The sequence below is a fragment of the Staurois parvus genome, unplaced genomic scaffold, assembly GCF_062004578.1.
Source record: "Staurois parvus isolate SC_StPar_1 unplaced genomic scaffold, SC_StPar_1.0 ptg002829l, whole genome shotgun sequence".
In the NCBI taxonomy this organism is placed as follows: Eukaryota; Metazoa; Chordata; class Amphibia; order Anura; family Ranidae; genus Staurois; species Staurois parvus.
The window spans coordinates 23,465-36,864 of NW_028320625.1; the positions used below are offsets into that span (position 1 = coordinate 23,465).

The 13,400-nt window shown below is 55.3% G+C and overlaps 1 protein-coding gene across 1 annotated transcript in view; it reads left to right on the forward strand.

The window, feature by feature from the left end:
• LOC149429067 (zinc finger SWIM domain-containing protein 5) overlaps positions 1 to 12,843 on the forward strand; it is a 35,956-nt gene extending 23,113 nt beyond the window's left edge. Inside the window, exons 9-11 of the mRNA XM_089666768.1 lie at positions 1,679 to 1,842; positions 4,425 to 4,506; positions 7,365 to 12,843. Of these exons, the coding sequence (XP_089522894.1) occupies positions 1,679 to 1,842; positions 4,425 to 4,506; positions 7,365 to 8,227 (1,109 nt within the window). The 3' untranslated portion in view covers positions 8,228 to 12,843. The remainder of the gene's footprint in view (positions 1 to 1,678; positions 1,843 to 4,424; positions 4,507 to 7,364) is intronic.
• The last annotated feature ends 557 nt before the right edge of the window (positions 12,844 to 13,400 follow it).

Below are 13,400 nucleotides of genomic sequence, written 5' to 3' on the forward strand. Positions count from 1 at the left end.
AAAAAAAAAACACAAAAAAACGGCAGACACCACCCTACCCGCGCATCTATTGGCGGCTAGAGATGCCCATCACAGGTCCTGGCTGGCGATTCCTGGCTGACACCCAGCGATCGTCGGGGAGAGGTCTGTATGCACACAACACAGGTGTCTCTGCTGCCAGCAAGGACATGCTGCTTTGTATCTCTGCACAGCATGTCTCCCTAGTAACACAGCACACAGTTAACCCTTTGATAGCACCAGATGTTAACCCCTTCCTGCCCAGTGCCATTAGTACAGTGTCGGGGCTTTTTATTAGCACTGATCACTGTGTTGGTGTCACTGGGGATGTCAGTGATACCAAGTCAGTCCCGTCCCCCCTCCCCCAGTGTCAGAATGCCCTCCGCAGTCCCGCTATAAGTCGCTGATCACCGCCATTACTGGTAAAATAAAAACAAAAATCCCCGTCTCTATCCCGCCATTTGTAAACGCGATCACTTTCACGTCAACCAATTAATTTACACATATCGCAATTTTTTTTAGCGAAGACACGGAGCGGGAGACATTTGTGGCACTGACAGGTGGCACTGATAGGGCTACACTGATCATCAGTGCCCTGATGATCAGTGTAGATGTCCCCTCCGAGGAATGCCGATTGCCGGCTCTCCGCTCCTCTCCTCTGTCAGCGTGACGGCTCGAGAGGAGAGAAATGCCGATAACTGGCGTTTCCCTATTTACATGTGATCAGCTGTGATTGGACACAGCTGATCACATGACTGAGCCGACGTCATCGGCTCTTTCCGTTGATCGATGATCCGCTGTGTGCGATGGACACAACGCACCACCGATCGCCGCGCTGCGTGCTCCCGGAGCCACGCATGTGCGGTTAGAGTGGGAGGACGTCATATGACTCCTCCCAGAAAGAGAGAACCGCCTTGCGCCCGTCATTTCCTTATATGGCGGGTGGGAGGCGGTTAAAGTGCAGCCGAAGCTATTTTGGATGGACTTCTGATATGGATCGCACTCCGGCGGCCCGTTGTCAGCAGACCGAAGGCCGCTATTGGCTAACATCACAGAGCCGGTCCAGGTTCTGAAAAGATTCGGACCATGTGGGTAGGGGTCCCCCAGAATCCCGGACCGGCACCTGACTCCATGATCCATGGAAAGCCTGAGCCAGCCTTCCCCTCCCCCTGCACAGCCCGGTGCTCCAGTGAGTGCTGGAGGGGCAGAGCACAGAGTGGAGACTGACAATCCCGGCTCTCTGCTCAGAGCGGAGGGGAGAACTGAGCGATCGGCTGTGTTTGACCACTCAGTTCTCACTGCAGAGCCAAGCATCAGATCGAGGTTCTGTCCACTTAGGCGAGTATCATTTTATTTATTTATTTCCGGTACACAGCGCTTTACACACGCCCACATATATATTGTACATTCAGTCCCCGCCCCCGAGGAGCGTACAATCTAAGGTCCCTAACTCACATTCATACATGCATATACTAAGGGCAATTTTTTAGACAGGAGCCAATTGACCTCCCAACATGACTTTGGGGGGAAACCCACGCAGGCACAGGGAGAACATGCAAACTCCAGTTGTCGGGATCTGCTCCCCCCCACCCCCTCTTTTCTATTACTCTTCTTGTTCTTTTTTTCCCCTCCTCTTCTGTATCGCCCCGCCCCCGCTCATCTAAGTCCTTCCTCCGCCCAGGTGACATGCTGCGACTACGCACCGTGCTGGAAGCCATTCAGCGGAACATCCACTCCTCCTCCCTCATCTTCAAACTGGCGCAAGACGCGTTCAAGATCGCCACTCCGGCTGACAACAGCTCCGACACCACGCTGCTGAACGTGGCCCTGGAACTGGGGCTGCAGGTAGGGCCCGGCACATTCATTTCCCACGACCCTCCCCCATTGGTGGAGGCGGTCTGTGGAAAACGTCATCATGTGGGATGCAGTGTGTAACTGTGTGAACTCGAAGTGAGTGGGCAGAATAAAAAATATCATCCATCCCCTCCATCCATCCATGTCTCCATCCATCCATCCCCCATGTCCCCATCCATCCATCCCCCCATGTCCCCATCCATCCATCCCCCCATGTCCCCATCCATCCATCCCCCCATGTCCCCATCCATCCATCCCCCCATGTCTTTGTCCATTCATCCCTCCATCCATTTCACACCCCATGTCTCCATCCATTCCACCCCCATGTCTCCATCCATCCCCCCATGTCTCCATCCATCCCCCCATGTCTCCATCCATCCCCCCATGTCTCCATCCATTCCCCCATGTCTCCATCCATCCATCCCCCCCCCCATGTCCCCATCCCCCCATGTCCCCATCCATCCATCCCCCCATGTCCCCATCCATCCCCCCATGTCCCCATCCATCCCCCCATGTCTCCATCCATCCATCCATCCCCCCATGTCTCCGTCCATCTATCCCCCCATGTCCCCATCCATCCCCCCCATGTCTCCGTCTATCCACCCCCCCCGGTCTCCATCCATCCCCCCATGCCTCCGTCCATCCATCCCTCCATCCATTCCACCCCCATGTCCCCATCCATCCCACCCCCATGTCCCCATCCATCCCCCCATGTCTTCGTCCATTCATCCCTCCATCCATTCCACCCCCATGTCTCCATCCATCCCCCCATGTCTCCATCCATCCCCCCATGTCTCCATCCATCCATCCCCCCATCCATCCATCCCCCCATGTCCCCATCCATCCATCCCCCCCATGTCCCCATCCATCCATCCCCCCATGTCCCCATCCATCCCCCCATGTCTCCATCCGTCCATCCTTCCCCCCATGTCTCCGTCCATCTATCCCCCCATGTCTCCGTCCATCTATCCCCCCATGTCCCCATCCATCCCCCCCATGTCTCCGTCTATCCATCCCCCCCCTGGTCTCCATCCATCCCCCCATGCCTCCGTCCATCCATCCCTCCATCCATTCCACCCCCATGTCCCCATCCATCCATCCCCCCATGTCTCCATCCATCCCCCCATGTCTCCATCCATCCATCCCCCCATGTCCCCATCCATCCATCCCCCCATGTCCCCATCCATCCCCCCCATGTCTCCGTCTATCCATCCCCCCCCTGGTCTCCATCCATCCCCCCATGCCTCCGTCCATCCATCCCTCCATCCATTCCACCCCCATGTCCCCATCCATCCATCCCCCCATGTCTCCATCCATCCATCCCCCCATGTCCCCATCCATCCATCCCCCCATGTCCCCATCCATCCCCCCATGTCTCCATCCATCCATCCATCCCCCCATGTCTCCATCCATCTATCCCCCCATGTCCCCATCCATCCCCCCCATGTCTCCATCCATCCATCCATCCCCCCATGTCTCCGTCCATCTATCCCCCCATGTCCCCATCCATCCCCCCCATGTCTCCGTCTATCCATCCCCCCCCTGGTCTCCGTCTATCCATCCCCCCCATGTCTCCGTCCATCCATCCCCCCATGTCCCCATCCATCCCCCCCATGTCTCCGTCCATTCATCCCTCCGTCCATCCCACCCCCATGTCTCCGTCCATCCCACCCCCATGTCTCCGTCCATCCCACCCCCATGTCTCCGTCCATCCCCCCATGTCTCCATCCCCCCATCCATCCATCCCCCCATCCATCCATCCCCCCATGTCCCCATCCATCCATCCCTCCATGTCCCCATCCATCCCCCCCATGTCCCCATCCATCCATCCCTCCATGTCCCCATCCATCCCCCCCATGTCCCCATCCATCCCCCCCATGTCTCCGTCTATCCATCCCCCCCGGTCTCCATCCATCCCCCCATGCCTCCGTCCATCCATCCATTCCACCCCCATGTCCCCATCCATCCCCCCCATGTCTCCGTCCATCCATCCCCTCCATGTCTCCGTCCATGCATCCCCGCCATGTCTCCGTCCATGCATCCCCGCCATGTCTCCGTCCATGCATCCCCGCCATGTCTCCGTCCATGCATCCCCCCCATGTCTCCGTCCATCCCTCCCCCCCCCATGTCTCCATCCATCCCTCCCCCCCCCCCCCCCCCCCCATTCCTTCATGTCTCCGTGCTTTAGCTGAGAAATTATTTTGAAGAAAACCCCCCCCCCCCCCTAGCATTTTTAGCCGTGGCCATTTTGAGTAAGGGCAAATGATTCCTATAGCAGTTTCTGGAATCCATCTGCCCTTAGCTCAGGCATGCTTAGCTGACAAAGTCCCTCCTCCCATGAAGACTCCTGGAATGTAGGCCATCGTTTGCCTAGGCCAGAAACCAGGAAGTAACTGAAGAAATCTAAACCAAGTAAATATAATCCCCGCCTCCTTCACTAATGCTGGCAGAGTAAGGGTTAATGAGTGTTGATTGGGTGTGAAGTTCCATTGTAAGGCGTCTGCTTTAGTTTTCATTTATGTGCGGCAAAATATATGGATCCTAAAATGTGATCGATGATTCTTCTTCTCCAGGTGATGAGAATGACGCTCAGCACGCTGAACTGGAGGCGGAGGGAGATGGTGCGCTGGCTGGTCACTTGTGCTACTGAAGTCGGTATGTGTCACCAAACTCCTCCCCCCTGTCACCAAACTCCTCCCCCTGCCTCAGCGGGGGCCAATCACTCACAGTTCAATAATGACTGGAAAAGGGCGGTAAAATATCTGTATTCTCAGAACCCCACCCCCCTAAAGTGTACAAAGCGTACGAGGACCATACACGGGGAATGGCGCACACATGAGCGGAGCGATGTACAAAGCGTACGAGGACCATACACGGGGAATGGCGCACACATGAGCGGAGCGATGTACAAAGCGTACGAGGACCATACACGGGGAATGGCGCACACGCGATGGGAGCGATGTACAAAGCGTACGAGGACCATACACGGGGAATGGCGCACACATGAGCGGAGCGATGTACAAAGCGTACGAGGATCATACACGGGGAATGGCGCACACATGAGCGGAGCGATGTACAAAGCGTACGAGGATCATACACGGGGAATGGCGCACACGCGATCGGAGCGATGTACAAAGCGTACGAGGACCATACACGGGGAATGGCGCACACATGAGTGGAGCGATGTACAAAGCGTACGAGGATCATACACGGGGAATGGCGCACACATGAGCGGAGCGATGTACAAAGCGTACGAGGACCATACACGGGGAATGGCGCACACATGATGGGAGCGATGTACAAAGCGTACGAGGACCATACACGGGGAATGGCGCACACATGATGGGAGCGATGTACAAAGCGTACGAGGACCATACACGGGGAATGGCGCACACATGAGCGGAGCGATGTACAAAGCGTACGAGGACCATACACGGGGAATGTCGCACACGCGATCGGAGCGATGTACAGAGCGTACGAGGACCATACACGGGGAATGGCGCACACACGATCGGAGCGATGTACAAAGCGTATGAGGACCATACATGGGGAATGGCGCACACATGAGCGGAGCGATGTACAAAGCGTACGAGGATCATACACGGGGAATGGCGCACACATGAGCGGAGCGATGTACAAAGCGTACGAGGATCATACACGGGGAATGGCGCACACGCGATGGGAGCGATGTACAAAGCGTACGAGGACCATACACGGGGAATGGCGCACACATGAGCGGAGCGATGTACAAAGCGTACGAGGACCATACACGGGGAATGGCGCACACGCGATCGGAGCGATGTACAAAGCGTACGAGGACCATACATGGAGAATGGCGCACACATGAGTGGAGCGATGTACAAAGCGTACGAGGATCATACACGGGGAATGGCGCACACATGAGTGGAGCGATGTACAAAGCGTACGAGGATCATACACGGGGAATGGCGCACACGCGATCGGAGCGATGTACAAAGCGTACGTGGACCATACACGGGGAATGGCGCACACATGAGCGGAGCGATGTACAAAGCGTACGAGGACCATACACGGGGAATGGCGCACACATGAGCGGAGCGATGTACAAAGCGTACGAGGACCATACATGGGGAATGGCGCACACATGAGCGGAGCGATGTACAAAGCGTACGAGGACCATACACGGGGAATGGCGCACACATGAGTGGAGCGATGTACAAAGCGTACGAGGATCATACACGGGGAATGGCGCACACATGAGCGGAGCGATGTACAAAGCGTATGAGGACCATACACGGGGAATGGCGCACACGCGATCGGAGCGATGTACAAAGCGTACGTGGACCATACACGGGGAATGGCGCACACGCGATCGGAGCGATGTACAAAGCGTACGTGGACCATACACGGGGAATGGCGCACACATGAGCGGAGCGATGTACAAAGCGTACGAGGACCATACACGGGGAATGGCGCACACATGAGCGGAGCGATGTACAAAGCGTACGAGGACCATACATGGGGAATGGCGCACACATGAGCGGAGCGATGTACAAAGCGTACGAGGACCATACACGGGGAATGGCGCACACATGAGTGGAGCGATGTACAAAGCGTACGAGGATCATACACGGGGAATGGCGCACACATGAGCGGAGCGATGTACAAAGCGTATGAGGACCATACACGGGGAATGGCGCACACGCGATCGGAGCGATGTACAAAGCGTACGTGGACCATACACGGGGAATGGCGCACACGCGATCGGAGCGATGTACAAAGCGTACGTGGACCATACACGGGGAATGGCGCACACATGAGCGGAGCGATGTACAAAGCGTACGAGGACCATACACGGGGAATGGCGCACACATGAGCGGAGCGATGTACAAAGCGTACGAGGACCATACACGGGGAATGGCGCACACATGAGTGGAGCGATGTACAAAGCGTACGAGGACCATACACGGGGAATGGCGCACACATGATGGGAGCGATGTACAAAGCGTACGAGGACCATACACGGGGAATGGCGCACACATGAGCGGAGCGATGTACAAAGCGTACGAGGACCATACACGGGGAATGTCGCACACATGAGCGGAGCGATGTACAAAGCGTACGAGGACCATACACGGGGAATGGCGCACACGCGATCGGAGCGATGTACAAAGCGTACGAGGACCATACACGGGGAATGGCGCACATGCGATCAGAGCGATGTAGTGTATGGTCCTCGCACGTTTTGTACATCGCTCCGATCGTGTGTGCGCCATTCCCTGCGTATAGTCCTCGTCCTACACATGGGGAATGTCGCACACACGATCGGAGCGATGTACAAAACGTGCGAGGACCATACACGCGATCCAGACCACAGGGGTACAATATAGTTCCCTGCAGAGACTATGCCCCGAATTTCGCCCCACCCTACCCTGCTCCACCCTGCCCCGCCCCACCCCACCCCACCCCACCCCGCCCCACCCCGCCCACCCCGGTGATGGTACTGAACGCGGTTTTGTGTTCTTCCTCCGCAGGAGTCCGCGCTCTCGTCAGTATCCTGCAGAGTTGGTACACGCTCTTCACGCCTACAGAAGCCACGAGCATTGTCGCTGCGGCCGCCACGTCTCACACCACGGTGCTGCGGCTGAACCTGGACTACGCCCAGCGGGAGGAGCTAGCCAGCTGCGCCCGGACCTTGGCTCTGCAGTGCGCCATGAAGGACCCTCAGAACTGCGCTCTGTCCGCGCTCACCTTGTGCGAGAAGGATCACACCGCGTTTGAGACGGCCTACCAGATCGCCGTGGACGCCGCGTCCGGGGGGATGACCTACTCCCAGCTGTTCACCATCGCCCGCTACATGGAGCACAGAGGCTACCCGCTGCGAGCGTTCAAACTCTGTTCCCTGGCCATGAGCCACCTGAACCTGGCGTACAACCAGGACACGCACCCCGCCATCAACGACGTCCTATGGGCCTGCTCTCTCAGCCACTCTCTGGGAAAAAACGAACTGGCGGCGTTGGTGCCCCTGGTGGTGAAAAGTGTGCACTGCGCTACTGTACTGTCAGACATCCTCAGGCGATGCACGCTGACCGCGCCGGGATTGGCTGGGATTCCGGGCAGGCGGAACTCCGGGAAACTGATGTCAACGGACAAACCGCCGTTGCGCCAGCTGCTGGACGCGGCGGTCGGCGCTTACATTAACACCACCCACTCCCGCCTCACGCACATTAGCCCCAGACACTACGGGGAGTTCATCGAGTTCCTCAGCAAAGCCCGGGAGACCTTTCTGCTCGGCCAGGACGGGCTGCTGCAGTTCGCTCAGTTCATAGACAACCTGAAACAGATTTACAAAGGAAAAAAGAAGCTGATGATGCTGGTCAGGGAGCGGTTCGGCTGAGGCTGCCCTCCCGCCACAGTTGTCTCTCTGAGCGTCAAACACACTGGGCCCCCGAGGGCCCCAGACAGGACTGTATGCAGGAGCTTTTTCATTCCACCTGCCAAACATTTCATGTCTTTCTTTGGGGGCGGGGGTGGGGGGGAGGCACTTTGAATCTACAACCTCCTTCTTCTACACAGAGCCAGGCAGGGGTGACGGGACCGCGGCCATCTTGTTCCACATTCGCAGTATGTTGCCGGGTGCCAGTTCCTGTCCTCTCCAGTAGGGGGAGCAGCGGCCGTCTCTGTGTATAGAGAGTCTAGCCGTGACCAGGTGATGGAGTTGCACCAAAATCTGGGATCCTCACCCCAGAAATCGCCATTTTCCTTTTCTACAACCCTGAGGGCTGGCGAGACGCCTCATCATTGAAGAACAACGGCTGTCCTTGAGGGCCGGATGCAGGTGGGGGGGTGCAGCAAATCCTCGATTACGGTGAATTCCTCCCTCGTTGTGCAGCAATATACCTGTGTGACTGGGCTCTGATGGAAGCAACCTGACCTGTTCACTGAATGCAGCCGATAAGACAGAGAAAATGAATACTGATAATGGTTCACAAAAAGAACACACAGCAGCCGATGCTTTTCAGGGGCCCGCAGAACTCCCCTCTTCTTCAGGGGCCCGCAGAACTCTCCTCTACTTCTGGGGCCCGCAGAACTCCCCTCTACTTCTGGGGCCCGCAGAACTCCCCTCTTCTTCAGGGGCCCGCAGAACTCCCCTCTTCTTCAGGGCCCACAGAACTCCCCTCAGAACTCCCCTCTTCTTCAGGGCCCACAGAACTCCCCTCTTCTTCAGGGGCCCACAGAACTCCCCTCAGAACTCCCCTCTTCTTCAGGGCCCACAGAACTCCCCTCTTCTTCAGGGGCCCGCAGAACTCCCCTCTTCTTCAGGGGCCCGCAGAACTCCCCTCTTCTTCGGGGGCCCGCAGAACTCCCCTCTTCTTCAGGGGACAACAGAACTCCCCTCTTCTTCAGGGGCCCACAAAACTCCCCTCTTCTTCAGGGCCTAAACGAGGTGGACAGATATGAGATTTCCAGGATTGGCACAGATTCATTATTACAACACTAAATAACTAACGCATTTCGGGGGCCCACCAAACTTCCATCTTCTTCAGGGCCCAAATCTGATGGATAGAGATGAGGACTCCAGGATCAAACCATCATGCAGATTCATTGGTTTACTGTCCCCGTTCTCCACATTATTGACTCAGGTGTTCCAATCCCCTCCCAATCATGTGATTCAGGTGTTCCAATCTCCTCCCAATCATGTGATTCAGGTGTTCCAATCCCCTCCATATCATGTGATTCAGGTGTTCCAATCCCCTCCATATCATGTAATTCAGGTGGTCCAATCCCCTCCCAATCATGTGATTCAGGTGTTCCAATCTCCTCCCAATCATGTGATTCAGGTGTTCCAATCCCCTCCATATCATGTGATTCAGGTGTTCCAATCCCCTCCATATCATGTAATTCAGGTGGTCCAATCCCCTCCCAATCATGTGATTCAGGTGTTCCAATCCCCTCCCAATCATGTGATTCAGGTGTTCCAATCCCCTCCATATGTGATTCAGGTGTTCCAATCCCCTCCATATCATGTGATTCAGGTGTTCCAATCCCCTCCATATCATGTGATTCAGGTGTTCCAATCCCCTCCATATCATGTGTTTCAGGTGTTCCAATCCCCTCCATATCATGTGATTCAGGTGTTCCAATCCCCTCCATGGACACAGGTGTATACAATCCATCCCCTAGGCATGCAGACGGCTTCTACAAACATTGGTGAAAGAATGGGTCGCTCTCAGGAGCTCAGTGACTCCAAGCGTGGTCCCGTGATAGGTGGCCACCTGGGCAACAAGTCCATCCGTGACATTTCCTGGCTACTAAATATTCCACGTTCAACTGTTAGTGGGATTATAACAAAGTGGAAGCCACTGGGAACAACAGCCACTCAGCCACCAAGTGGTAGGCCACGTCACATGACAGGGCGGGGTCAGCGCATGCTGAAGCGCACAGTGCGCAGAAGTCACCAACTGTCTGCAGAGTCAATAGCTAAAGACCTCCAAACTTGGTGTGGCCTTCAGATGAGCCCAACAACAGTGTGTAGAGAGCTTCATGGAATGGGTTTCCATGGCCGAGCAGCTGCATCCAAGCCTTCCATCACCAAGTGCAATGCAAAGCGTCGGATGCCGTGGTGTAAAGCACGCCACCACTGGACTCTAGAGCAGAGGAGACGTGTTCTCTGGAGTGACCAATCACGCTTCTCTGTCTGGCAATCCGATGGGCGTGTCTGGGTTTGGCGGTGGCCAGGAGAACGGTACTTACGTTCTTACGTTTGGCAGCTTTTAGAGTCCCAGCCATGGCTTCGAATAAATTGGAACATTGGTTATCATTAAATAATACACCAAATTTTACTTTCAGTTTCCCATCCTTGTCTCTGGTGCCAAGACGATGGATCTGCTCCATCAAGAGACTAACTTCATGGTCTACATTCATGATCAATCTTGCACTCACCCAGTACGTTTGCTGCTCTGGTCTGCTGACTGCATTGTGCCAAGTGTAGAGTTTGGTGGAGGGGAGAGTTCCTGGGAATGTTTCATTTGATGGTTCCTGAGTCCTCATCTCCACCCATCACACCTAAGCCCTAAAGACGGGGGCCCCTGAAATGCGTTGACTGTTCTGTGTTGTCTTTGTGTGAACCAACTTTAAAAGCTTTCGGACTCTCAGATCTTTCTTCTGGCGCTCTCATCTAATCTTCAAGTCCGAGACCCCCCCCCCCCCCTTTTGAGGGACATCCCATTTTTGTTGAGTGCGGCCTCACCGGAGCCACTGTGCCTTATCGCAGTCTGATCGATCTACTGATAGTCTCGCACCTCATTGCTCCTTGTCCCAGATAGGTCGGAGGAAGGCTGCTTCCATCAGAGGCTAGTCACTCGAGTTTCGTTTAATTCAGGGCATCAGAACGTTTGCAGGGCCAACCCACTCCTCTGGACTGCACCTGTGAAGATGGGGGACCATTGGGGACTACTACCCCTCATCCTGACGTTGCCGCCGGCGGACTAAGCCTGGTATCTGCTGTGCAGGTTGGTTGGTCTTTGTAGGACAATGGCAGCATTGGTAATAAGACGTGAAAAAGACCCATAAGTCCACCTCTGCATCTTTCCGGTCTTCCTGCGGTCTCAGCGGGGCAGCGGCCGTATTGGCTGCTAAAAATGGCGAGTGCGCTTTTCCAAAGTCCTAGGTGGGGGTCGCAGACCTAAACGCCCGGGTGCTAAGTGCTAGCTGAGGCTCATCCTACGCCCCGTAAGCTATGCGTTTGGGTCAGAGGAAAAGCCAGCTGCACTCCTGTAAATTTTCAGATGTTGGCACCTTTATTTTCGGGAAACCAGCCCGGGACCTCCTCTGATGACGCATTTCACCCTCAGAACTGGTCTGAGTTGCAGAGGCTCCTATAATTCTGCCCAGCTTTGTAGGTGTCTAATGGAAAAGTTCTGCAAGTTGCTCATCTCTGCAAAACCCCTCAAGAAGGAACCTCATGACTAAGCTCTGTGGGTGGAGCAAAAAGGCCTTCAAGTTGCTCATCTCTACAAAAGTCTGAGGGAAGGAACCCCATGACTAAGCTCCGTGGGTGAAGCGAAAAGGCCTTCAGGTTGCTCATCTCTGCAAAAGTCTGTGAGGAGGAACCCCATGACTAAGCTCCGTGGGTGGAGCGAAACGCGTTGGTGGCATGGCCTGGTTGGAGCCCGAGCTTGGGCTGTCCATACATCACCTCACAGGGTTTTACAGAGGCGTGAGATCTCCAGGACTTTTCCATTAGATGTCTAGAGCTGGGGCGAGCTCTGTCCTTGTCTGCACTCCAAGCGGTTGTTACATAGGAGGACCTGGAGGAGGTCAGTTTGGGTCACAACTTTGTAGGTGAAATGCGTTATTGGAGTAGGTCATCCTAGGCGGGAACTCTGTGCTGTTTGTCCTGAACAATAAAGTTGCCAGCATTGGAATTTTCCTTGATTTATGGATCCGGGTCGGAGGAAAAGCCAGCGGCACTCCTGTAAATTTTCAGTTGTTGGCAACTTTATTTTAGGCAAAAAAGCCCGGGACCGCCTCTGCTGACGCATTTCACCCTCAGAACTGGTCCTAGTTTCAGAGGCTCCTATAACTCTGCCCAGCTTTGTAGGTGTCTAATGGAAAAGTCCTGGAAGTTGCTCATCTCTGCAAAACCCCTCAAGAAGGAACCTCATGACTAAGCTCCGTGGGTGGAGCGAAAAGGCCTTCAGGTTGCTCATCTCTGCAAAAGTCTGTGAGAAGGAACCCCATGACTAAGCTCCGTGGGTGGAGCGAAACGCGTTGGCGCCCGCACTCAGGCTGTCATACACCTCATAGGGTTTTGCAGAGGCGTGAGATTTCCAGGACTAGAGCTGGGGTGAGCGCTGTCCTTGTCTGCAGCACATCGGAGGACCCGGAGGAGCCTTAGGTCAGTTTGGGTCACAACTTTGTAGGTGAAATGCGTTATTGGAGTAGGTCATCCTAGGCGGGAACTCTGTGCTGTTTGTCCGGAACAATAAAGTTGCGAACTTTGGAACTTTCCTTGAATTTAGCCGACTTTTTCTCCTATGGCCGCCATTGGGCAGTCTGGACCTCGATGGGCCGCATGTGGCCCAGGGGAGATTCTCTGCTGGAGGGCCACACTTTATTCTGGTGCCCCTCCCTTCCCGGCTTATGGTAACAAGTGATATCTTTCCACGGATTTCATTCAGTCCAGATATGAGGCCAACACATGCTCCTCTGAGCCGGGGAACATAATGGGAATGGCCCCGAGAAGGCGCTGGGGGGGGGGGTTTAGGCACTTTGGCTCCTGGGTGTGTCCAGTCCCGAGATTAATAATTATTGCCTGTTAAATAATTCAAAACTTGGACAATATTTTTTTGGGGGCCCTCAGGGCCTGGCGCTACATATTGTAGTGGTGGCCCCTCTGGACGGCCCCTGTAGCCACACCCTTCATCCCTCCCACCTCATGCCTTGATAACCGGACACAGCAATGCTGCATAACCTCTGCTCCCCGCTTGCCGAGGCACTACAATTCCCAGCATGGCCTTCCTGCCACAGGATCCCTACTGTATCGGCTGTAGCTTTTCCCACAATGC